We start from the raw sequence: 25357 nt of genomic DNA, 5'->3' as shown, positions 1-25357 counted from the left end.
GCTCTATATATGTCTGTTAAGTCTAATTTGTTTATCATGCTGTTTAGGCTCTCAATTTCCTTATTGGTCCTCTGGTTGATCTATATATAGGAGCGAGTGGTGTGTTGATGTCTCCCAAGATTATTATGGAAACGTCTGTTGCTTCCTTCACTTTTACCAATGTTTGTCTCATGTACTTTGGAGCACCTTGATTGGGTGCATAAACATTTATGATTGTTATTTCTTCTTGGTGGATTGTCTCTTTTATTAGTATATAGTGTCCTTCTTTGTCTCTTGTGACATCCTTGCATTTAAAGTTTACTTTATCATTACTATTGCTACCCCTGCTTTCTTTTGATTGTAGCTTGTGTGGAATATTTTTCCATCCTTTCACTTGCAATCTCTTTGTGTTGCTGGGTCTAAGATGAGTCTCTTGTAAATAGCATATTGATGGTTCATATTTTTTAATCCATTCTGACAATCTATATCTTTTAATTGGGGAATTTAATCAATTCACTTTCAGTGTTACTACTTTGAAGGCAGTTCTTGAATCAGCCATCTTATCCTTTGGTTTTTGTTTGTCAGATCTGTTTTTTCCCTGTGTCTTTTTATTTCCTTGAAGTTACCCTTACTAATACTCTTCAGTTCTGTGCCCTTCTCCAGTCCTCTCTCTCCTGTCTTTTTTTTCTCAGCTGGAGAACTCCCTTTAGTATTTCTTGTAAGGCAGGTTTCTTGTTAACAAATTCTCTCAGCATTTGTCTGTGAAAATTTTAAGCTTTCCCTCAATTTTGAAGGAGAGCTTTGCTTGATAAAGAGTTTTTGGCTGGCAATTTTTCTCTTTCAGAATTTTAAATATGTCATACATTACCTTCTCGCCTTCATAGTGCCCACTGAGTAGTCAGTACTTAGTCTTAGGTTGTTTCCCTTGTATGTGGTGAATCACTTCTCCTTTGCTGCTTTCAGAACTTTCTCCTTCTCTTCAGCATTTGACAGTCTGCTCAGAATATGTCTTGGGATGAGTTTGTTTTGATATATTCTATTTGGAGTTCATTGGGCATCTTTGATTTGCATATTTTTGTCATTTAGAAGGGCTGGGAAGGTTTCCCCAACGATGTCTTTGAAAACTCTTCCTAGCCCTTTACTCTTCTCTTCACCAATGATTCTTATATTTGTATGCTTCATGTTGTTCATCATTTGTCTGAGATTCATTTAAAATTTTTTGATTTTTTTCACTATTCATTTCTTTGTGCAATCCATTGCCCTGTCCTTGAGTTCACTAATTCATTCCTTTACCTCATCATATCTGCTGTTATGTGTCTCAAGAATATTTTTAATTTGGTCAGCATTATCTTTTATTTTCGTAACATCCACTGTTTTTAAACTTACTCTTGCAAATTCTTCTTTATGCTCTTCTAGGGTCTTCTTCATGTCCCTTATATCCTGAGCCATGACGTTGATGTTTGTGTGTATTTCTTTGATTAATTTCTCCAAGTTCTATGTCTCCTCTGACTTTTTAATTTGGATGTTGTGGTTATTCTTCATGTGCTTTATAATTTTCTGTTGTTTTTGACCTCTTGGCATTTGCTTATCCTGATAGGGTTCTTTTAGGTTATGCAGGATTATTTGAACATTTGTCTATAAGTTTGCAGAGCTACAGCTTGGTGGAGTGCAGTTTCCTTGACCTATCAGTAGATGGTGCTCTTGAGCCACCTCTTATCCTGAAGCCAGTTCTCCCCCTACTTTGTCTTTGCACTGAGTGGGGGTCCAAACCATGTGGAAGTCCAATCAGTGCACCAATTTTCCATGTGCACTGGGGACTGCCAGCCCTATGGGTGGGGAGCGTGCCCTGCGCATTTGGTAAGGAGTCCACTCCAGGACACAGTGGTCCCGGCCATTCCCAGGGCTGCAGGTGGAGTACTCTGGGGCTGCAGAGCTATGCTTCTCACCTTCCAGCTCAAATGCCCCACAGTCCCTGTCTGCCATGTGTCTGTGAGTCCCTGGGTTTGTGGGAGGCTCCTGGCACTTGTGTGCGGCACCCTTGCCTCTAGGCTATGCACACTGTGGGCTTCCCTGGAGGAAGAGTGGTTGCTGTCACAAGCCTACTGAATCCTGAATTTCCTCACGGAAGCTCATCTGCCACAGGGCTGTGAAGGATCTTCTACCCAGCCAACTGCAAAGATGGCTGCATGGGGTGTGGAAAGCTGCCTTCTTCCATGCTTGTCTGCCTGCTCTAACCACCAGTCCCTGCATGTGGGCTCTTGGCCACAGGTCTGTGAAGGGTTATCACCTGAGCCAAGTGCTGAGGAGGGTGCCCAAGACATGGAAGGCTGCTCCCCTCTGCACTCATCAGCTGGCTCCAACCGCCCATTCCCCAGCAGCGTTCCAGGCTGAACACTCACCGGTCTTAAACGGAGTCTCTTGGCTTCTCCAAATACACACTCACTATGGTTGTAGAAGTCCTTGCCCAGTCAGTGGAACCCTGGAACTGCTCTTCTGGAGTTCTTTCTGTCCTTTACTTAGTGTTTTTCACTGAGGAGAGTTTTGTTCTGTCTCTCCTAATCTGCCATCTTTGTGGAAGTCATGCCTGTTTTTTTAAAAACAGCTTTACAGAGATATATTCACACACCAGACAATCCATCCAAAGTATGCAATCAGTGGCTCATAGTATAATCAGAGTTGTGCATTCATCACTAGTCATTTTTAGAACATTTTCATTACTCCAAAAAGAAAAACCCTATGACCCTTATCCCCACCCCTATTATTGACCATTAGTATTGGTGGTACATTTGTTACAGTTGATGAAATAATATTAAAATATTACTGTTACAGGCCATAGTTTGCATTAGGTGCATTTCCCCCCATATACCACTCTATTATTAACTCCTTGTAATAGTGACATACATTTGTTCTAGGTCATGAAAGAACATTCTTATATTTGTACTATTAACCATAGTCATTGTCTGCAACAGAGTTCACTGTGTTATTCAGACCCATGTTTTATTCTCTGGTTTTCCTTCTAGTAACCTCCATGACCTTAAACTTCACGTTTCAGCCCACCATCACACATAATTGTGTCCTCTTAATTATACTCACCATAATGTGCTACCATCATCTCCATCCATTTCCAAACATTTACATTCAACCTAATTAAAAATTCAGCACAAATTAAGCATTCGTTCCCCATTCTCTACCCTCATTCTATCTCCTGGTAATCTGTATTCTAGATTTTAACTCTATGAGTTTGCTTATTATAATTAGTACATATTGGTGAGATCTTACAATATTTGTCCTTTTGTGTCTGGCTTATTTCACTCAATGTCCTCAAGGTTCATCCATGTTGTCATATGCATCATGACTTCATTCCGTCTTACTGCCAAATAATATTCCATCATATGTGTATACCACATTTTGTTTATCCATTCATCAGTTGATGGACACTTTGGTTGTTTCCATCTTTTGGCAATTGTAAATAATTCGGCTTTGAACATTGGTATGCAAATGTCTGTTCGCAGTCCTGCTTTCAGTTCTTCTGAGTATATACCTAGGAGCAGGATTGCTGGATGATATGGAATTTCTATACCTAACTTCCCAGGGAACCACCAAACTGTCTTCACAGTGGCTGTACCATTTTACATTCCCACCAGCAGTGAATAAGTGTTCCTATTTCTCCATATGCTTTTCAGCACTTGCAGTTTTCTGTTTGTTTAATAGTGGTCTTTCTAGTAAGTGTGAAGTGACTCATCATGGTTTTGATTTGCATTTCCCTAAAAGCTAGTGATGTTGAGCCTCTTTTCATGTGCCTTTTAGCCATTTGTATTTCTTCTTTGGAAAGACTATTCAAGTCTTTTGCCATTTTTAACTGGGTTGTTTGTCATTTTATTGTTGAGTTATAGGATTTCTTTATATATTCTGGATATTAAACCCTTATCAGATAAGTGGTTTCCAAATATTTTCTCCCATTGAGTAGGCTGCCTTTTCACCTTTTTGACAAAGTTCTTTGATGCACAAAATTAATTCAATTTCCTTGAGGAGTTCCCATTTATCTGCTTTTCCTTTTGTTGCTTGGGCTTTGGTTGGTCAAGTCTAAGAAACTACCTCCTACCACAAGGTCTTGAAGATGCTTCCCTACATTTTCTTCCAGGAGCTTTATTGTCCTTTTTCTTTTATTTAGGTCTTTGATCTATTTTTCAGTTAATTTTTATGTAAAGAATCCATATTCTTTTGGATATAGATATTCAGTTCTCTCAGCACTATTTGTTGAAAAGAATATTCTGTCCCTGTTGAGTGGATTTGACAGCCTTGTCGAAAATCAATTGATCATAAATATGTGGGTCTATTTCTGAACTCTCAACTTGGTTGCATTGACCAATATGTCTTTCTTTATGCCAGTACCATACTGTTTTGACCACTGTAGCTTTGTAATAGGCTTTAAAGTCAGGCAGTGTGTGTCCTCCAACTTCATTCTTCTTTTTCAAGATGTTCTTGGCTATTTGGGCCCCTTACCCTTCCAAATAAATTTGATGATTGGCTTTTCCATTTCTTCTAAGTTAGCCGTTGGGATTTTGATTGGGATTGCATTGAATCTAGAATTCCCCTGTGAAGCCATCTGGCCCTGGGCATTTATTTGTGGGAAGATTTTTGATGACTGATTGGATCTCTTTGCTTGTGATGGGTTGATTGAGGTCTTCTATTTCTTCTCTGGTCAGTCTAGGTTGTTCATATGTTTCCAGGAAATTGTCCATTTCCTCTACATTATCCAGTTTGTTGCCATACAGTTGTTCATAGTATCCTCTTACAATTTTTTTAATTTCTTCAGGATCTGCAGTTATGTCACCTTTTTCATTCATTATTTTGTTTATATGGGTCTTCTCTCTTTTTGATTTTGTCAGTCTAGCTACGGGCTTGTCAATCTTGTTGATCTTCTCAAAGAACCAACTTTTGGTGATATTTATCTTCTCTATTGTTTTTTTGTTCTCTATGTCATTTATTTCTGCTTTAATCCTTGTTATTTCTTTTCTTCTACTTGGTTTAGGATTGGTTTGCTGTTCATTTTCTAGCTTCTTCAGTTGATCCATTAGTTCTTTGATTTTGACTCTTTCTTCCTTTTTAATATATGTGTTTAGTGCTATAAATTTCCCCCTCAGCACTGCTTTTGCTGCATCCCATAGGTTTTGGTATGTTGTGTTCTCATTTTCATTCGTCTCTATATATTTAGCAATTTCTCTTGCTATTTCTTCTTTAACCCACTGATTGTTTAGGAGTGTGTTGTTTAACCTCCAGGTATTTGTGAATTTTCTAAGTCTCTGATGGTTATTGACTTCTAATTGTATTCCATTGTGGTCAGAGAATGTGCTTTGAATAATTTCAATCTTTTTAAATTTATTGAGGCTTGTTTTATGTCCTAGCATATGATCTATTCTGGGGAAAGTTCCGTGAGCACTAGAAAAGTATGTGTATCCTGGTGATTTGGGATGTAATGTCCTGTATATGTCTGTTAAATCTAATTCATTTATCAGATTGTTTAGGTTTTCAATTTCCTTATTGGTCTTCTGTCTGGTTGATCTATCTATAAGAGAGAGTGATGTGTTGAAGTCTCCCACAATTATTGTGGAAACATCAATTGCTTCCTTTAGTTTTGCCAGTGTTTCTCTCATGTATTTTGTGGCACCTTGATTGGGTGCATAGACATTTATGATTGTTATTTCTTCTTGTTGAATTGCCCCTTTTATTAGTATGCAGTGGCCTTCTTTGTCTCTCAAAACATCCCTGCATTTAAAGTCTATTTTATCTGAGATTAATATTGCTACACCTGCTTTCTTTTGGCTGTAGCTTGCATGAAATATGTTTTTCCCTCCTTTCACTTTCAATTTCTTTGTGTCCCTGTGTCTAAGATGAGTCTCTTGTATGCAACATATTGATGGTTTATTTTTTTTGATCCATTCTGTGAATCTATATCTTTTAATTGGGGAGTTTAATCCATTTACATTCAACGTTATAACTGTGAAGGCATTTCTTGAATCAGCCATCTTATCCTTTGGTTTATGTTTGTCATATGTATTTTTCCCCTCTGTCTATTAATATCCTTTATTGTACCCATACCGAATCTCTTTAGTACTAAACCTTTCTCCAAGTCTCTCTGTCCTTTCTTTGTTTCTCTGTCTGTAGGGTTCCCTTTAGTATCTCCAGTAGGGCAGGTCTCTTGTTAGCAAATTCTCTCAGCATTTGTTTGTCTGTGAAAAATTTAAGCTCTCCCTCAAATTTGAAGGAGAGCTTTGCTGGATAAAGTATTCTTGGTTGGAAATTTTTCTCACTCAGAGTTTTAAATACATCATACCACTGCCTTCTTGCCTCCATGGTGGCTGCTGAGTAGTCACTACTTAGTCTTATGCTGTTTCCTTTGTATGTGGTGAATTGCTTTTCTCTTGCTGCTTTCAGAACTTGCTCCTTCTCTTCGGTAGTTGATAGTGTGATCAGAATATGTCTCGGGGTGGGTTTATTTGGATTTATTCTATTTGGAGTTCGCTGAGCATTTATGATTTCTGTATTTATGTTGTTTAGAAGATTTGGGAAGTTTTCCCCAACAATTTCTTTGAATACTTTTCCTAGACCTTTACCCTTTTCTTCCCCTTCTGGAACACCAATGAGTCTTATATTTGGACGTTTTATATAATCTATCATATCCCTGAGGTCCGTTTCGATTTTTTCAATTTTTTTCCCCATTCTTTTATGCTTTCATTTTCCATTCTGTCATCTTCCAGGTCACTGATTCGTTGTTCAACTTCGTCTAGTCTTGTACTATGAGTGTCCAGAATCTTTTTAATTTGGTCAACAGTTTCTTTAATTTCCATAAGATCATCCATTTTTGTATTTAGTCTTGCTATGTCTTCTTTATGCTCTTCTAGGGTCTTCTTGATATCCTTTGTATCCCGTACTATGGTCTCATTGTTCATCTTTAGTTCTTTGAGTAGCTGCTCTAGGTGCTGTGTCTCTTCTGATCTTTTGATTTGGGTGTTTGGGCTTGGGTTATCCAGATCATCTGGTTTTTTCATATGCTTTATAATTTTCTGTTGTTTTTGGCCTCTTGGCATTTGCTGAACTTGATAGGGTTCTTTTAGGATTTGCAGACCAATTGAAGTCCTTATCTCTAATTTATCAGATCTACAGCTTCATGGAGTACACTTTCTCTAACTAACCAGCAGGTGGCGTCCACGAGCCACCTGTTCTCCACAAGCCAGTTCTCCCCTGCTTAGCCTTTGTGGTGAGTGGGGGAGTGAGTCTTGTGGGGTCCAATTCGTGTACCAAGCTTGCGTGTGTAGTTGGTGTTGCCCGCCCTGTATATGGGGCGTGTTTCTGGGCAGTCAGGGAGGGGGGTGGCTCTAACAATCAAATCTCCCTGGTAATCCTGGAGTTTTAAAGCTGCTGCAATAGTCTAATCCTTCAGTTCAGTCCTGCCACAGTTGGTCTCTGCCACTGACCCACAAATCCTTGGTATTGGAGTATGGCTCCTGAGACTTGCAAGTGTGTCCCTCTTCCAGGCCGTGCACCCCCTGGTCCTCTGTTGAGGGATGACTGTGCTATGTCACAGGTGAGTGACGTCCCCCCAGGGCGGTTCTGGGCTGCTGGGCTGTGTAGGGAGGCTCCCGGTCTGCTCAAATGGTGGCTGAATGGGGCTTTGTTTAATTCACACTGCTCCACCTTCCCAACTCTGGGACAATCAGCTGAGGTTGCAGGGAAGGCTAATGTCCACGCCCAGTTTTGTGGTGTGTGCCTGTTATTTGAAGCACTTCCGTCACACTGGGTTGTCTGGGGCAGCTCTGGGCTATGGGGCTGGTGATGGGCAGGAGTGTTTCCTGTCCACCAGGATGATGGCTGTGAGCAGACACCCCCCTTTTCTTGGGAAGTTGTGGTGTTTAATGAATTTTCTCAGCCACTGGATTATTGCCTTTTGTCTCAGAGCTCTCTTAGTTCTGCTCTTATCTTGACCTGCCCAAATTGCAAGTCTTTGAAGCTTTCTGTATTGGGCTTCTTAGAGTAATTGTTTTAGAAAAAGAAAAAAGGATTAAAAAACAAAAAAAAAAAAAAGGGCCCTCCTCACAGATCTAATAGGTTATTGAAATGCTAAGAGACAAAGCACTTAGGGCCATTAAGGAAACGTCCACAGGGCAGAGAGATCAGCTTTTCTTTGGGATTTGCATATGAGCCTCAGGGCCTGAGCTCTGCCCTTCCCCTTTCTATGTTCACCAGAACTCCAAAAATCCTCCGCTTTTATTTTGGAGTTTTTCGTGCTGTTTTTTTCTATGCCTGTTTCCTCTCTGCTGGGCTGGCTGCTCTCAGATTCTCTGGTGTCTGGTCTCAGTCTATCTATGGTTGGAGTTTGGATCAGTAGAATGAGTTTCTGATAAGAGCTGCTACTGCAGTTCTCCCTTCTCCTTCCCGGAGCTGACAACCCCTCCTCCCATGGGACTGAGCCTGGCAGGGAGGGGTGCGGGTCCCCTGGCCACAAAAACTTACAGATTTCGCTGATCTCAGCAGTTCGACGTTTTCATGAGTGTTGTATGATGTATGCCCAAAGTCAGATTGCTCTGTGGTGTCCAGTCCACGCAGTTCCTGGCTTTCTACCTACTTTCCTGGAGGAGTAACTAAAACATACAGCTCACCAGTCCGCCATCTTGCCCCGCCTCCGCATTGAATCTATAAATCAGTTTGAGTAGAATTGATGTCTTAATGATATTTAATCTTCCAGTCTATGGGCATGGAATGTCCTTCCATTTATTTAGGTCTTCTTTGATTTCTTTTAGCAATATTTTGTAGTTTTCTGAATGCAGGTCCTTTACATGGTTGGTTAAATTTATTCCTAGATATTTAATTATTTTATTTCCTGCTGCAAATGGATTTTTTTTTCTTGATTTCCTTCTCAGATTACTCATTACTAGTTGTGCTGGTTTGAATGTATTATGTCCCCCAAAACGCCATTTTCTTTGATGTAAAATTGTGTGGGCCGTCGTATCAGTGTTGATTAGATTGTAATTCTTTTGAGTGTTTCCGTAGAGATGCACCCCACCCAACTGTGGGTGATGACTCTGATTGGATAATTTCCATGGCGGTCTTACCCCACCCATTCAGAGTAGGTCTAAATTAAATCACTGGAGCCATATAAATGAGCTGACAAACAGAAGGAACTCAGTGCAGCTGAGAGTGACATTTTGAAGAGGAGCTACAGCCAAGAGGGACACTTTGAAGAATGCACAGAAGGTAAGAGAGTAGCTGCAGATGAGAGACAGTTTGAAAATGGCCATTGAAAACAGACTTTTGCCCCGGAGAAGCTAAGAGAGAGCAAATGCCCCAAGGGCAACTAAGAATGACATTTTTGAGGAGCTGAAGCCTAGGGAGGAACGTCCTGGGAGAAAGCCATTTTGAAACCAGAACTCCGGAGCAGACACCAGCCACTTGCCTTCCCACCTAACAGAGATTTTCCGGATGCCATTGGCCATCTTCCAGTGAAGGTACCCAATTGTTGTGCGTTACCTTGGACACTTTGTGGCCTTAAGATTGTAACTGTGTAACCAAATAAACCCTCTTTTATAAAAGCCAATCCATTTCTGGTGTTTTGCAATCCAGCAGCGTTAGCAACTAGAACAGATGTATAGAAACACTACTGAGTTTTCTGTGTTGATCTTTTATTCCCACCACTTCGCTGAACATGTTTATTAGGTCTAGCAGCTTCGTCATAGATTTTTCGGGACTTGCTAAACATAGGATCATGTCATCTACAAATAGTGAAAATTTTACTTCTTCCTTTCCAGTTGAGATGCCTTTTATTTCTTTTTCTTGCCTAATTGCTTGGGCTAGAACTTCTAGCATGGTGTTGAATAGGAGTGGTGATAGTGGGCATCCTTGTCTTGTTGCTGATCTTAGAGGGAAAGCGTTTAGTCTTTAGTCATTGAGTATGATGTTAGCTGTGGTTTTTTCATATATGCCCTTTATCATTTTGAGGAAGTTCCCTTCTATTCCTGTCTTTCAATATGTTTTTTATTAAGAAAGGATGCTGGATTTTGTCAAATGCTTATTCTTCATCAATCAATATGATCATGTGTTTTGTTTTCTTTCTATGTGTTTGTAATAGTTAACGTTTATTATGTTCTTCTTGAGCAGCCGGCAGTGTGCTGGGCACCTCAGAGGCATGATTTCACTTAATTCATACAGCAACACTATTAGATTGGTATTAGGATTATCCCCATTTTACAGATGAGGGCCCTGAGACCTAAAAAGATTAAGTATCTCAAAACTAATTAGTGGCAGAATTGGAATTCAAATCCAGGTTGTCTGAATCTGAAACTCTCGCATTTAATTTCTACAGCATACCATTGAATATGTTTTAGGTGCTCAATAAATGTGAGTTCCTTCCCTCTTCTTGCTTTTCATCCTGGCTATTTCCCAGTATCAGTTTCTATATCCTTTTATCCTTTCTTCCTCCTGTCTTGAGAAGAAGAAATACTTTCTACATCTTTAGCCATTGTATCTCTGCTCTCCACCCTCTTCTCTGACATTAAACACAATTTATTATTGCCTTTTCAATCTCTTTTCCAAGTGTATGTCCCCTTTTTTTTTCGGAAAAAAAATTCACTTCCTTTCAACACCACATTTCTCAACAGTCAGTCATTAACTTTTGTTCTTTTCTCATCTACTACCCTCTTTTTAATCCCTGCAGCCTGGCCTTTTCCCGCTCACTAGTCAGGAACACAGAAGGAGAAATTTACAATATGCCCAGAACAGGAAGAAAGTAATCTTTTCTTTTGAGGTGAGAGTAAGGGAGTAAGGTGTGTTATGGATAAGCATTAATTAGGAGTCAGGAAGAGACATTGAGGGAGTTCAGATCAATTGACCCTTACTTTTTCTGCTGAAACAACAGGCAAGTTTTTCTGCTAGGATTGAGGAGTTTGAGATTGGAGAACCTTCTGTGGGGAAGAGGAAAAGTTGCTGACCAGGGAGAAGTACAAGGACTAGTAATAGTCTGCTAGAGTTGGCACCGCCAGCAAGGTGACAGATTTCTTTCTGTCAAAATGCAGCCACCATGTGGATAGGGAGAATGTTGAATTCATTCTGAGTCCAGATTTGGCAGGGCTTGTATAGATGAAGGACAAGGACAAATAAGTAAGGGAACTGACAACAATGTTAGAATATTGTTGAACTGACTGCCATTTCAGCCAAGGCAGGAAGGGACTAGAGTGTTGACAACAGAAAAGTAGGTAGATAGGAGATTTTGACCCATAGAAGTTTGATTTTAAGGTGTTGGGGAGGCTTGTCATTCACTCTGTAAAGATTTCTTTAGTGCCTACTGTGGTCAAGGCTAACTAACTAGGAGGACAACTGTCTGACATTCATTTAATGTACCAAGGACTTAATGAATGTCTACTCTGTATTAAGCAATGTACCAAGCACAGGTTCACAAAATTAGAACAAGACACGTCCTCTGCCCTCAAGGAGCTTGTAGTTTATAGGAAGCACATGTAGATATTTGACAATGTGGAAATTCCATATAGGGGGAATGGGAGTGGGAGCAGAGAGTTGAGAATTGAATCCTTGGGAATGCCTTACAGGGGGGATGGAGGTAAACTTTTCACCTCCCTCTTGTAGATTGTGAGCTTCTTTGACAAATCATTTTCATAGAGATCTTTTTACACTAGGAACTAAGTGATTTTTTTTTAATGCATATTGATATCTCTTTGTCCCTAGGTGGAAGAAGCTGGGCAAGTGTTCCTATTGATGAAAAAGGATTATCGAATCTCCCGAAATGTTCGCCTGGCTTGGTTCCTCAATCACCTGCATCAAACTGTGCAGGCCACACCCCAGGAGATACTGGTGAGGCCTAGAGACAGGCAGGATATGAGAAACTGGCTGGCTGGCCCAGCAGCATCTCTTCTAGGAGGATGCTGGAAATAAACAGGAAGGGAAAAAACTAATTCTGAGGAGTCTAAGTCTGGGAGGAGTAACTGACTACCCACAAGATGATTCTGCAGGGGAAATTTTATTTTAATAATTATTTCCAGGTAGTGAAGGGAGGAGTGTCTGGTTGGGTTCCAGGTGGTGAGACCAGTGGTGTTTTAGATATAGAAGTTAGGTCCTGGGAAGAAGGGGGTGACTTTTTCTTCCCTCATCCTTTCCTTTCTCTATTCTAATTGTTAGCATCAGTCTGAGCAGGAGTTGGAAGTCCTCAGCGTCCTGCCCCCTGGATGGCAGCCAGATGAACCAGTGGTCCCAAGGCCATTCCTCCTCGTACCTTCTACCCAGGTCACCTTCCTGGCTTGGCAGTATCGATTCGTCATTGAACTGGACCTTAGCCCATCTACCGGCATTGTGGTGAGGGTTTGGGTGGAGAGAGTGGGAAGAAAGACTAGGGTGGGTTGTGAGGAGGGGAGGGATAGATCTGGAAGAAGTGAAAAGTGATCCCAGCCTGCCATTGTGGGAAGGGAACACACATTCCATCCGTGGCACTGCATTTGTGGGTAAGATCAACATAGGATAAGGGTCCCACTGACCCATGGGAGCTGCTTGTTTCTGCCCTCTCTTTACGGCCACCTTTGGTCACTCTTGAGAGATCTTTCTCTGTATTGCCCTCAGGATGACTCCACAGGGGAGATCTTGTTTGATGAAGTTTTCCATGCCCTCTCCCGCTGCCTAGGCGGGCTGCTTCGGCCCTTCCGAGTGCCTGGATCTTGGATCGACTTCCAACCTGAGATCTACGTAACTATCCAGGCCTATTCCTCAATCATTGGCCTGCAGTCCCACCAGGTACCGCATCCTTTCTCCAAAATTTGTACTCTCAGACCTAATTTCTGATGGTCTGCTGACCAAGTCCTCATCCTGTCCCTACCATTTGTGCCCAAAGCCCCCAGCTTTTCTGGCTTCTTGAACTGTTCCCTAATCATCTCCATGGGTCTCTCTCTTCTCAAGAAAAAACAATTTCTGGACCCAAAGAGCCTCTCCATAGGCTTTAGGTCAGTTGACATTGATTGAATTAATGCCTCCCACACTCCTTCTGTAAATGTCTTTGGTTCTGACCACTGGATGTCTGTTTTCTTTGTGTCCCCCCCCCCTTTATTTCTATAGGATGGTTTACTGATGCCCTAACTCCTGGAACTACCCCCAGGAGATGGTCTTTTGAAATGGCTTTATGATTTTGAAATATAACAGATACCCAGAATCATATTCTCTTCTGTGGGAAAAGGTGAATCATTTTCTCTGAGGCCCTGTGAACTGTCAACTGTAATTCTGACTAAACAGATAACAGGGTTTATCCAACACCTAATCAGGCTATCACAAGACACTCCTTTGGAGAGTGGCAAAGTCTGTTACTGAAATGTCTGCTTTTGGCTTAGAGAAGCATTGGCCCAATTTCTGTTTACCCTCTCTTAATCACCCTCAACTCATTGGTAGGGGTTCAACCTCACGCTCTCCCTAATGGCTACATTGTAACCTCAGGTATCAAACTGGCTTTGAAAGACAGGGATGCCAGGAATTGCATCTGAGGGTTCGAAATATACAGCATCACAACTGGGGCATGCCTGGATCCCAGAGCAGGGACTGCCAGCCCTAACTCTAGTTTAAAGTGTTCCCCATCATGCAACTAGTAAGTACTGTTGGATATGGGCTACATCCCCAGATCGAGGCCATGTCGTGCAGGTGATGATGGCCAAGGCTGGGGGCTTGTGGGCTTTCGGTAATCACTCAACACTTGGTTCAGCATGGCAAACACTTCCTGAAGTCTGATCTGTGCCAGGCCTGGATTAGATTCTGTAGACACAGATGAATCAGATACTGGGCCTGTTGAGAGTTGAGAATTTGGTGGGCGAGACAGATATTGAAGGAAGTAATTTTAGTTGAATGTGATAGAGCCACTGATAAGTTATCACTTTGGTGCTATGGGAGCATTGAGAGGAGCACCCAACCAAGCCTCGGGCAAAGGAGCATTAGAGGTGGGTCTTGAAGAAATAATTCCAATCAAGGGAGGGGAAATAGGCATTCCAGGCAGAGGGACCAGCAAAAGCAAAGGTGAGCTGTGCTTTCATTCACAGGTGTTTTAGGGAACTACATGTTATTCAGCTTTGACAAAGTAAAGTTTAGGAGTAGAGGTGGGGGTGAAGAGAAGACTAGAGAAATAAGTCGGGGCCAGATTATGAAAGGTCTTGAAGGCCATGCTTAGGACTTTGTACTTTTTCTTATAAGGGAGTTTAGCATGGTGGTTGAGAGCATTGGCTCTGGAATCATGTTGCCTGTGTTTGCATCCTGGTTTTGCCACTTACTGGCTGTGTGCCCTCAGGCAAGTTACTTAACCTCTCTGTATCTATTCCTTTTCTTCTAAATGAGGATATTAACAGTACCCATATTAGATGGTGCTTGAATTAATGTATGGCAAGCTCTTAGAACAGTGCCTGCTAAATAGAAAACATGCAAATGTTAGCTACTGAAGATTTTAGCCTTGGATAGTAGGAAATCATTGACGGTATTAAGTGGGAAATACGTAATTTCCCTTCTGATTAGGAAGGTTATGCTTTTTTGTGGCCAGTTTGGAACATTGATTGGGCAACAAAGTCTGGATGTGGAAAGAAGAGTCAGCAGATTATTGCAGTCTAGGAGAGAGAATGAGACCTGAATAAGAACAGCAACTATAGAGAAGGAGAGGACTTAGTTAAGCCCTGGGGCCACTTGTCAGCTGTGAGCTGGCTTCCTTATTTTTTCCTTTAAGATGTATCCTGTTGCTCATAAAAAAAAGAAATCAATAAATAAATTACATTTGTAATATATAACCATTAAAGGAGATTTTAAAAATACATAAAAATATAAAGAGAAAACAAAACTCATCCATAATATACAACCCAGAGATAACTACTCTTAACAGTTTTTCGAATTCCCTTCTCATTTTGAGGGTGTGTTTATTGCCATCATCTCTCCATCCAGAGAGAGAGAAAAAAAAAAATCAAGCTTATTCTATACATATATTTCATGTCCTGCTTTTTAAATATGTAATGTGGGCATTTTTCTGTGTCACCAAATATACTTTAAAAGCCTAATTTTAATGGTTGCTTAACTCAATATTTTATCATATGGCTATAATCATAATTTATTTCGCCAAACCCTTATTGTTTGTCACGTAGCTTGTCCCAGCTTTCACTCTTCTAAATAATGTAACTTTGAACATCTTTCTCACCTTTCATAGCTCCAATTCCTACTACTTCTCTGATTCTTTTTTCTTCTCAAATCAGGCCTGTGGAGTGGGACAGTGTTCCCTATTCCCTCTTCTGGCTGCCCCCACCCACTTGTCCACTTCTGAATAGGGAGTGAAGGAGTATTCATCTCATAGTAGGGCAGGAGTTGGGGGAAGGAAGAGGGCATGTGAGACAGGTTAAAGGAGCCCCATGAAGAAAGAGAGAGGAAAGTTCCTGAGGGTTACCACAGGAATCATCAGGGCTGTTAAAAATGTGTTAGGATAAGGATACTTGTTTATATTTAAAGTAGAAGGAGCCTGTAGAGAGTGAAGATATTAGAGAGAGAAAACATCCAAGGTTAGATGGAGAGATTAGCTTTATGGAAGAAAAGGAGGAGGAAGAATCCTTTTTTCAGGGCCTAGAAGGAAGAACACAGATGGATATAATATAGGTGGGTGTAATCATCTAGCAAACATTGAGGGTGATTTTCAGTGGGTTGGAGAGTAGTATATCCTCAGAGTTAGGATAAACAGAGTTCCTTTTGACTCATTTCCTTTCTCTATGAAGAGGGATATGGAGTTATCTGCTGAAGGTAAAAGGAAGGAAGGAACATTCATTTGTGAAATAAGAAGTAGATATTAGTGCTTAAAAAACGAGAAGGTCCAGAACAGCCTCTGTGTGCAATATGCTTAGGAAGTAGAATGAATAAAAAAGTATGAATCAGAATAAAAAGGCTTTGCCAGGCTGAGGTTGAGCAGTTTATAGGCAACATTCTGTAGCCCAAGATAGGAAGGAGCTGGCAGATCTTATGGCAACCCCATGCAGGAGATTAAGGGTGCCTGTTGTGAAGGGCAGTAAGCAAGGGAGGTTGTGACCCCAGATTAAGGTGACTAATGACTGGGAGTCCTGACTAGGGATATTGTGTACCTGGGCTGAGGATTGATGGAGTATACAGTCTGACAAGGAGGGAACTAACTGGAGAGTTAGCAGACCTTAGATCCTGGTTGGGTGAGAACTCAGGATCACATAGAGGGAGCTAGGAAAATAGAGTGTCCAGAGGGTTAGTGTGCAGTCCCTCCCCGACAGTCATGTCTCAATCATTTCCTTGTGCTACTCAGGTGCTGGTACAGGGCTGCCTTTTGGACCCCTCCCAACGGGAGGTATTCCTGCAGCATGTATATGAACAGCTCTGCCTCTTTGAGGATAAGGTCGCCACTATGCTGCAGCAGCAGTATGATCCCCAGAACCAGGTATGTGGGAGAGAAAGTGGGCAGAGGCCACTTGAAAATAGGAGCAGTGAAAAACAGAAGGGAGAGAGGAGAAACAAGCCATTTACAGAAGGAGAAAAGGGCTAAGAGCCACAGACAGAATGAACCAAGGATAGAATCACTAGAAAGTGCACACAACACTTCCCTGCTGGGAGAGGACTCAGATACACTCCCAGAAACACAAATTCTTGCTGGAAGAAAATGTAAAGGCCATTTTGCTTGTGCTTTTTCAGTCCTGGGTCTTTCCCCTAATGGATCTGAGTAGGTGATAATGGGTGGCTTTGATCTCTATTTAGTATTTTGTACAGTCAGGGATAAAGCTGTTTGGGCTCACTACAATGCCCTATTTCATTCCTTTTGGATACCTCAGAAGTAGCCAGGCAAATGGCAGTTCTGTATGTCTGGTGACTAGTAATGTAATTTGGTTGATATATGAAATTTCTCATAATGGTGATGGGAAAATACGGGAATGGGCACTTATTGGTAAAAGCTGTAGAAGACCTACTTCAGTACAGTCTGGCACTTCATCTGGTGCTGGACTCCTTCCTCATCTGAGCACACACTTGGGGAGGTAGCTCAGGTAGGGCTTAGCTGCATAGTAGGAGAATAGGAGAATTCTCCCTTAGAGTTCTCACAGTAGTCTGTCTCTCAGGCCTAGGCAGTGCTGTGCTGTAATATTGGCTTTGTTGTGTATGGGGCAGCAATACCATCTAACTCATTGTCTTTTCTGTAACTTGGGGCCAGGTAGAGAACCAGTCTCCAGACTCAGCAGAGCCCCTAGGCCGGAAGGTGGGAGTCTCCATCGTGACAGCTGATGTTGGGCTGGTCAGTATGATTCGTCAGGGCATCTTGGCATTGCAATTGCTGCCTTCAAACTCCAGTGCAGGTCAGTATAAGGTGAGGTCTGTACAAATGTTGGTGGGATTAGGAAATTGGGAGGAATTAGGAAGGGAGGGTATCAGCAAAGTTAGAAGGTTCCAGGGGATCAGTGGGCCCCAAAGAAGGGGATATGTTTCCTTGTTTGTAAAATGTAAGTCTGTATCTCAAGTACCCCAAGCTCTGGCAACCACCAGGGATCCTGCTGAGAAGGAGCAAAGCTCCAAGGACATCACTTAGGGGGAGATTGTGCTCTAGCACTCAATGGGAAGAAGCAGAAGGGAAAGGGATAAGGAAAGGTGTTTGAGGTTTACAAAACGTGTTGTTTGGAGGACTCAGTGTTTTCAGGGTTCAGTAGTTGGGCATTTCCCTTGCCTTTTTTTTTTTTTTTTAATTTTTAATTAGAGCAGTTGTAGGTTTACAGAAAAAGTCATGCATAAAATGTAGAGTTCCTATATACCACCTTCCTATATACCACCCTATTATTAACAACTTAAATTACCATGGTACATTTCTTACAATTGATGAAAAAACATTTTTATTTGGTCCATAATTACCTTTAGGGTTCACTTGCTGTGTTGTACAGTCCTATGTTTTTTGGGTTTTTAAAATTTAATTTTTATTCTAGTAGCATATATACAACCTAAATTTTCCCTTTAAACCACATGCAAATATTTAATTCAGTGCTATTAATTAGATTCGCAATGCTGTGCTACCATCACCACCATCCATTACCAAAAATTTTTAATCAACCCAAATAGAAACTGTATAATTTAAGCATTAACTCCCCATTCCCTACTACCACCCCAGCCCCTGGTAACCTATATTCTAGATGCTGACTCTATGAATTTGGCTATTCTAATTATTTCATTATCAGTGAGGTCATATAATATTTATCCTTTTGTGTCTGACTTATTTCACACAATACAATGTCTTTGAGGTTTATCCATGTTGTCTCTTAGATCAGAAATTCATTTCCTTTTTATGGCTGAATAATATTCCATTGTGTGTATATACCACATTTTGTATATCTGTTCATTGGTTGATGGGCATCCATCTTTTGGCAATTGTGAATAACGCTACTATGAACATCGGTGTGCAGATATCTGTTTGCGTCCCTGCTTTCTATTCTTTTGGGTATGTACCTATAAGTAGGATTGACAGGACATGTAGTGATTCTATACTTAACTTTCTGAAGAACTGCCAAACGGTCTTCCACAGTGGCTGCACCATTTTACATTCCTACAAACAGTGAATGAGTGTTCCTATTTATCCACATCCTCTCCCACACTTGTAATTTTCCATTTTTTTAGTACTACCCATTCAAGTATGTATAAAAATGGTATCTCGTGATTTTGATTTGAATTTCCTTAATGGCTAATGGTGTTGAGCGTCCTTTCATGTGCTTTTTGACTATTCTTATATCTTCCTTGGAGAAATATCTGTTCAAGTCTTGCCCATTTTTTAATTGGGTTGTTTGTCTTTTTGTTGTTGAGTTATAGAATTTTTTAAATAAACTCTATATATTAAACTGTTATTGGATATGTGGTTTCCAAATATTTTCTCCCATTGTATAGGTTGTCTTTTTATTTTCATAAGAAGGTCCTTTAGGACACAAAGGTTTTTATTTATCTCTTTCTTCTTTTGCTACTTGTGCTTTGGGTGTAAATTCTAAGAAACCATTGCCTAAACCAAGGTCCTAAAGATGCTTCCCTATGTTTTCTTCTAGGAGTTTTATAATTCTCAGTCTTATATTTAGATCTTTAATCTATTTTGAGTTAATTTTTATATTTGGTGTGAGGTAGGGGTCCTCTTCATTCTTTTGCTTATAGACATCCAATTTTCCCAGCACCATTTGTTGAAGAGACTATTCTTTCCCAGTTTGCCCTCTTGTCAAAAATCAGTTGGCCATAAATGTGAGGGTTGATTTCTGAACTCTCAATTCGGTATATCTGCCATAGTGCTAATACCATGCTGTTTAGATTACTGTGGTTTTGTTATAAGTTTTAAGATCAAGAAGTGTGAGTTCTCCAGCTTTGTTCTTCTTTTTCAAGATGGCTTTGGGTATTCAGGGCCCCTTACCCTGCCATATAAATTTGATAATTGGCTTTTCCTCTTCTGCAAAGGAGGTTGTTAGAGTTTTGGTTGGAATTGTGTTGAATCTATAAATTGCTTTGGGTATAATTGACATCTTAACAATATTTCGTCTTCAGCCCATGAACACAGAATGTCCTTCCATTTATTTATGTCTTCTTTGATTTCATTTAGCAATGTTTTGTAGTTTTCTATGTACAAGTCCTTTACATCCTTGGTTAGAATTTATGTCCAGATATTTGATTCTTCTAGTTGATATTGTTAATAGAACTTTTTTCTTGATTTCTTTTTCTAATTGTTCGTTACTACTTCTTAGAAATATTACTGGTTTGGGGGTGTTGATCTTGTAACCCACCACATTGCTGAATTCATTTACTAGCTGTCCCAGTGATTAAGCTGCCATTATACAAAATACCAGAAATGGATCAGCTTTTATAAAGGGGATTTCTTAGGGTACAAATAACCTAAGTTCTAAGGCCATAAAAGTGTCCAAATTAAGATATCAAAGATATCAACAAGAGGATACCTTCACTGAAGAAAGGCCAATGGTGTCCAGAACACCTCTGTCAGCTGGGAAGGCACATGACCAGTATCTGGCTTTCTCCAAAATGTGCCTTCTCTCTCTCAGCCTCTGTGCATCTTTGCTTGTTCTCCTAGGGCATTTCTCTCTAAGCATCTGTGTGTCCTCTGTTAGCTTTTCCAGGGCAAACTCTGGGCTTCATCTCTTGGAAACATCCTTCTTTCTGCGTCCCCAAGTGTCTCCAAGCGTCAGCACATGTGTTGGCTCCTGAGCGCTCGTAAGTACTCCAGTGAACCAGTCAACACCCACCCTGAATGGGCGTGGTCCACACCTCCATGGAAATAACCCAATCAAAGGTCTCACCCACAATTGGGTGAGTCACATGTTCATGAAAACAATCAAAAGTTTCTACCCAACAAGATTGGATCAAAGATCATGACTCTTCTGGGGTCCATAATAGTCTCAAACCAGCACATTAGCTTTAGTAATTTTGTTCTGGATTTCTTGGGATTTTTTGTATATAGGATCAGGTCATCTGCAAATAGGAAGGTTTCACTTCTGTCTTTACAATTTGGATGCCTTGTCTTTCTTTCTCTTGCTTAATTGCTCTGGCCAGAACTTCCAGTACAATATTAAATAACAGTGGTGTTCTAGTTTGCTAATGCTTCTGGAATGCAAGACACCAGAAATAGATTGGCTTTTATAAAGGGGGTTTATTTGGTTACACACTTACAGTCTTTAAGGCCATAAAGTGTCCAAGGTAACACATCAACAATCGGGTACCTTCACTGGAGGATGGCCATTGGTGTCTGGAAAACCTCTGTTAGCTGGGAAGGCACGTGGCTGGTGTGTGCTCCAAAGTTCTGGTTTCAAAATGGCTTTCTCCCAGGACATTCCTCTCTAGGCTGCAGTTCCTCCAAAATGTCACTCTTAGTTGCTCTTGGGGTGTTTGTCCTGTCTTAGCTTCTCCGGAGCAAGAGTCTGCTTTCAACAGCCAACTTCGAACTGTCTCTCATCTGCAGCTACTCCCTCAGCTTCTGTGCATTCTTCAAAGTGTTCCTCTTGGCTATGGCTCCTCTTCAAAATGTCACTCTCAGCTGCACTGAGTTCCTTCTGTTTGTCAGCCCATTTATATGGCTCCACAGATCAAGGCCTACCATGAATGGGTGGGGCCACGCCTCCATGGAAATATCTCATCAGTTATCACCTACAGTTGGGTGGGGTGCATTTCCATGCAAACAACCTAATCTAAGCATTCCAGCTTAATCTCCACTAATCTGTCTGCCCCACAAGATTGCATCAAAGAATATGGCTTTTTCTGGGGGACATAATACATTCAAACCAGCACAAGTGGTGACAGTGGGCAACCTTGTCTTGTTCCTGATCTTAGAGGGAAAGCGTTCAGTGTTTCATAATTGTGATGTTATCTGTGGGGTTTTCATATATGCGTTTTGTTGCGTGAGGAAGATTCCTTCTATTCCTAGTTTTCTAAGTGTTTTTATCAAGAAGCGGTGCTGGATCATGTCAAAAGCAGAATTTTTATCAAGAAGCGGTGCTGGATCATGTCAAATGCCTTTTCTGCATCAAGTAAGATGATCAAGAGCTTTTTCCCCCTTCATTCTGTTAATGTGGTATATTACCTTAATTGGTTTTCCTATGTTGAACAACCCTTGCATACTTGGAATAAATCCCACTTTATCTTGGTATATAATCCTTTTTTTTTAATTTAATTTTATGAGATTGTTCACATACCATACAATTACCCAAAGATCCGAAGGGCACAATCAATTGCTCACGGTACTACCATACAGCTGTGCTTCCATCACCACAAATTTTTTTTTTTTTTTTTTTTTTTTTTTAGTTTTTAGAGCTTTTTCGTTACTCCAGAAAAGACAAAAAGGAAAACTCAAATCCTCCCATACCCCTAACCACCCCCCCCCTCCATTATTGACTCATAGTTTGGTGAAGTACATTTGTTACTGTTGATGAAAGAATGTTAAAATACTACTAACTGTTGTATATAGTTTGCAGTAGGTATTTTTTTTCCTATATACCCTTCTATTATTATCTTTTAGTTATAGAGTCTGTTCTGGTTTGCTAATGCTGCCAGAATGCAAAATACCAGAAATTGATTGGCTTTTATAAAGGGGATTTACTTGGTTACAAAGTTCCAGTCTTAAGGCCATAAAGTGTCCAAGGTAAGGCATCAACAAAGGGTACCTTCACTAGAGGCCATCGGCATCCGGAAAACCTCTGTTAGCTCGGAAGGCACGTGGCTGGCGTCTGCTTGCTCCCAGATTGTGTTTCAAAGTGGCATTTTCCAAATGTTGCTCTTGGGGCATTTTGTCCTCTCTTAGCTGCAGCTCCTCTTCAAAGTGTCACTCTCAGTTTCTCTCCAAAATGTCACAGCTGCTCTGTGTCTGGGCCTGTGTGACTCTTTTTAAAGTACTCCAGTGAGGAGGGAGAATCCAAGATGGCGGCTAGGTAAGACAGGGCAAAAAAACACCTCTGTGAAAAATACTAGATAAAAGCCAGAAAGTGACCCAGAACACCATTTCCAGCAATGCACCAGCCAGACAAGTCTGCTAAATCCACAGGGACCATGCATTTGGTGAAACCAGGAGTCTGCATTCTGAAATGAGTGAGTGAGCTGGCTGAAAGTCCGGCAGCCGCGCTGCAGTGTGGGGAAATCATGGGTTGGTGTTTGGAGACAGACTAGTTCTTTTTAAAAAAAAACACCTGGGACCAACTGTGGATACGATGGTGAGAACTGTGCAGTGAAGCATGGCAGGAGCGGGCTGTCCCAATGCCTCAGTGTCTGGCGTGGAGGATAGCCCTTCCCACACCCACTGCTGATTGTCTCAGAACCAGGGGGGCAGAGGGGAGCCAAAAGGAGAAAGAAACCTCACCCCTTGCAACTGTATCCCCGGTGGTCTGGGGACACTCCTGCCCGGGGCTGGACCCAGAGCCCAGAGCCACGCCAATGGTCCTAGTGTGACGGGGAGTGTTTCCCGCAGCACCGCACACATGCCACAATATTGGCCATGGACAGTGGCCTTTAGTGCACCCACACCTAATTGTCCTGGAGCTGGGAAGGCGGAGCTGTGCGAAGAGGGAGAAATTAACATACCCCATTCAACCATCTTTACATCGAGGCTGGGAACGCCCCTGCACAGCCTGGCAGCCCAGGGCTTCCCTGGAGGGCCGGCGCGCACTTCTGACATAGTGCAGCCTTCCCTCTGCAGGGGTCCTGGAAGAGCACAGCTGAGAAGGGGGACCCACGCAGAAATCCCAGGGACACTATGCCAGTGCCAGGGACTTGTGGGTCAGTGGCAGAGACGACCTGTGATGGGACTGAGGTAAAGGCTTGGACTCTTGCAACAGCCTTAAATCTCCGGGAACACCTAGGATGTTTGATTATTAAAGCTGCCCTGCCTCCCTAACTGCTCAGACACATGCCCCACATTCAGGGCGGACAGCACCAACAACACACCCAAACTTAGTGCACCAATTGAATCCCATAAGTATCAGATCCCCACACACCACAAAGACAAAGTTGGGGAGAACTGACTTGAGGGGAATAGGTGACTTGTGGACGCTGTCTGCTGGTTAGTTAGAGAAAGTGTACGCCACCAGGCTGTAGATCTGACAAATTAAAGACTGGTATTTTTTAGACCGTGAAAGAACCCTATCAAGTAAAGCAAATGCCAAGAGGCCAAAAACAACAGAAAATCTTAAAGCATATGATAAAACCAGATGATATGGATAACCCAAACCCAAACACCCAAATCAAAAGATCAGAAGAGGCACAATACTTGGCACAATTAATCAAAGAACTGAAGACAAACAATGAGAGCATGGCACAGGATATAAACGACATGAAGAAGACCCTAGAAGAGCATAAAGAAGAAATTGCAAGAGTAAATAAAATAGAAGCTCTTATGGAAATAAAAGAAACTGTTGGCCAAATTAAAAAGACACTGGATACTCATAATACAAGATGAGAGGAAGTTGAACAATGACCCAGCGTCCTCGAGGACCACAGAACAGAAAATAAAAGAACAAAAGAAAGAATGGGGAAAAAAATAAAAAAAAATCAAAATGGACCTCAGGGATATAATAGATAAAATAAGATGTCCAAATTTTAAGACTCATTGGTGTCCCAGAAGGGGAAGAGAAGGGTAAAGGTCTAGAAAGGTATTCAAAGAAATTGTTGGGAAAAACTTCCCAAACCTTCTACACAATATAAATACACAAAGCATAAATGCCCAGCGAACTCCAAATAGAATAAATCCAAATAAAGCCACTCCAAGACATATTCTGATCAGACTGTCAAATACTGAAGAGAAGGAGCAAGTTTTGAAAGCAGCAAGAGAAAAGCAATTCACCACATACAAAGGAAACAACGTAAGACTAAGTAGTGACTACTCAGCGGCTACCATGGAAGCAAGAAGGCAGTGGCATGACATATTTAAAATTCTGAGAGAGAAATATTTCCAACTAAGAATACTTTATCCAGCAAAACTCTCCTTCAGATTTGAGGGAGAGCTTAAATTTTTCACAAACAAATGCTGAGAGATTTTGCTAATAAAAGACCTGCCCTACTTCAGATACTAAAGGGAGCCCTACATACAGAAAAACAAAGAAAGGAGAGAGAGATATAGAGAAATTTAACAGACACATATGGAACATTACATCCCAGATCACCAGGACACACATTCTTCTCTAGTGATCACGGATGTTTCTCCAGAACAGATCATATGTTGGGACATAAAACAAGCCTCAATAAATTAAAAAAAAAAAAAATTTGAATATATTCAAAGCACATTCTCTGACCACAGTGGAATACAAATATAAGTCAGTAACCATCAGAGACTTGGAAAATTCACAAACCACCTGGACGGTAAAAATGAGGGGGAGATGAAAACATTCCCGGATAATCAAAAGCCGAGGGACTTCATCACCGGTAGATCAGTCCTATAAGAAATGCTAAAGGGAATTGAGCAGGCTGAAAGGAAGGGACACTGAACAATTGACTGAAACCACATGAAGAAATAAAAATTTCCAGTGACGATCACATGGTAAATATAAATACCAATACTACTGTATTTTTTATTTGTAGCTCCACTGTTTACTTCCTACAGGATCTAAAATACGTAAACTGTAATGATAAATCAGTGGTTTTGGACTCATTGTAAAATATGTAATTTTTGACAATAACTACATAAAGGTGGGGGAATGGAGGAGTAAAGGAACATAGTTTATGTGTCCTATTGAAGTTAAGTTGGCATCAAAGACAAAAAAGATTGTTATAGACTTAAAAGGTTAAATTTAAGCCCCACGGTAGACAGAAAGAAAGTATCAGAGAATATGACCATAGAGATGAAAAGTGGAGTATGGGTTACAAGAAGTGGGGG

General features: G+C 41.1%; 1 protein-coding gene across 7 annotated transcripts in view; it reads left to right on the top strand.

Moving 5' to 3' along the window:
- The window catches only part of SZT2 (SZT2 subunit of KICSTOR complex), a 92320-nt gene that overhangs the window by 12536 nt on the left and 54427 nt on the right, over positions 1-25357 (top strand). For 6 of the 7 annotated variants that reach the window (XR_005215398.1, XM_037827476.1, XM_037827475.1 and 3 more), the window contains exons 2-6: positions 11713-11838; positions 12163-12336; positions 12598-12768; positions 16301-16432; positions 17195-17336. Coding sequence is in view for 5 of the 7 variants with exons in the window: in XM_037827476.1 (XP_037683404.1) it covers positions 11713-11838; positions 12163-12336; positions 12598-12768; positions 16301-16432; positions 17195-17336 (745 nt within the window). In the remaining 2 variants the exon portion in view is untranslated. Of the gene's footprint in view, positions 1-11712; positions 11839-12162; positions 12337-12597; positions 12769-16300; positions 16433-17194; positions 17337-20208; positions 20218-25357 lie in introns of those variants that run through there. The other variant, XM_037827479.1, reaches the window with a different exon arrangement.

This window comes from Choloepus didactylus, chromosome 2 (genome assembly GCF_015220235.1).
Source record: "Choloepus didactylus isolate mChoDid1 chromosome 2, mChoDid1.pri, whole genome shotgun sequence".
Classification (NCBI taxonomy): Eukaryota; Metazoa; Chordata; class Mammalia; order Pilosa; family Megalonychidae; genus Choloepus; species Choloepus didactylus.
This window is presented reverse-complemented; position numbering and strand designations above follow the sequence as displayed.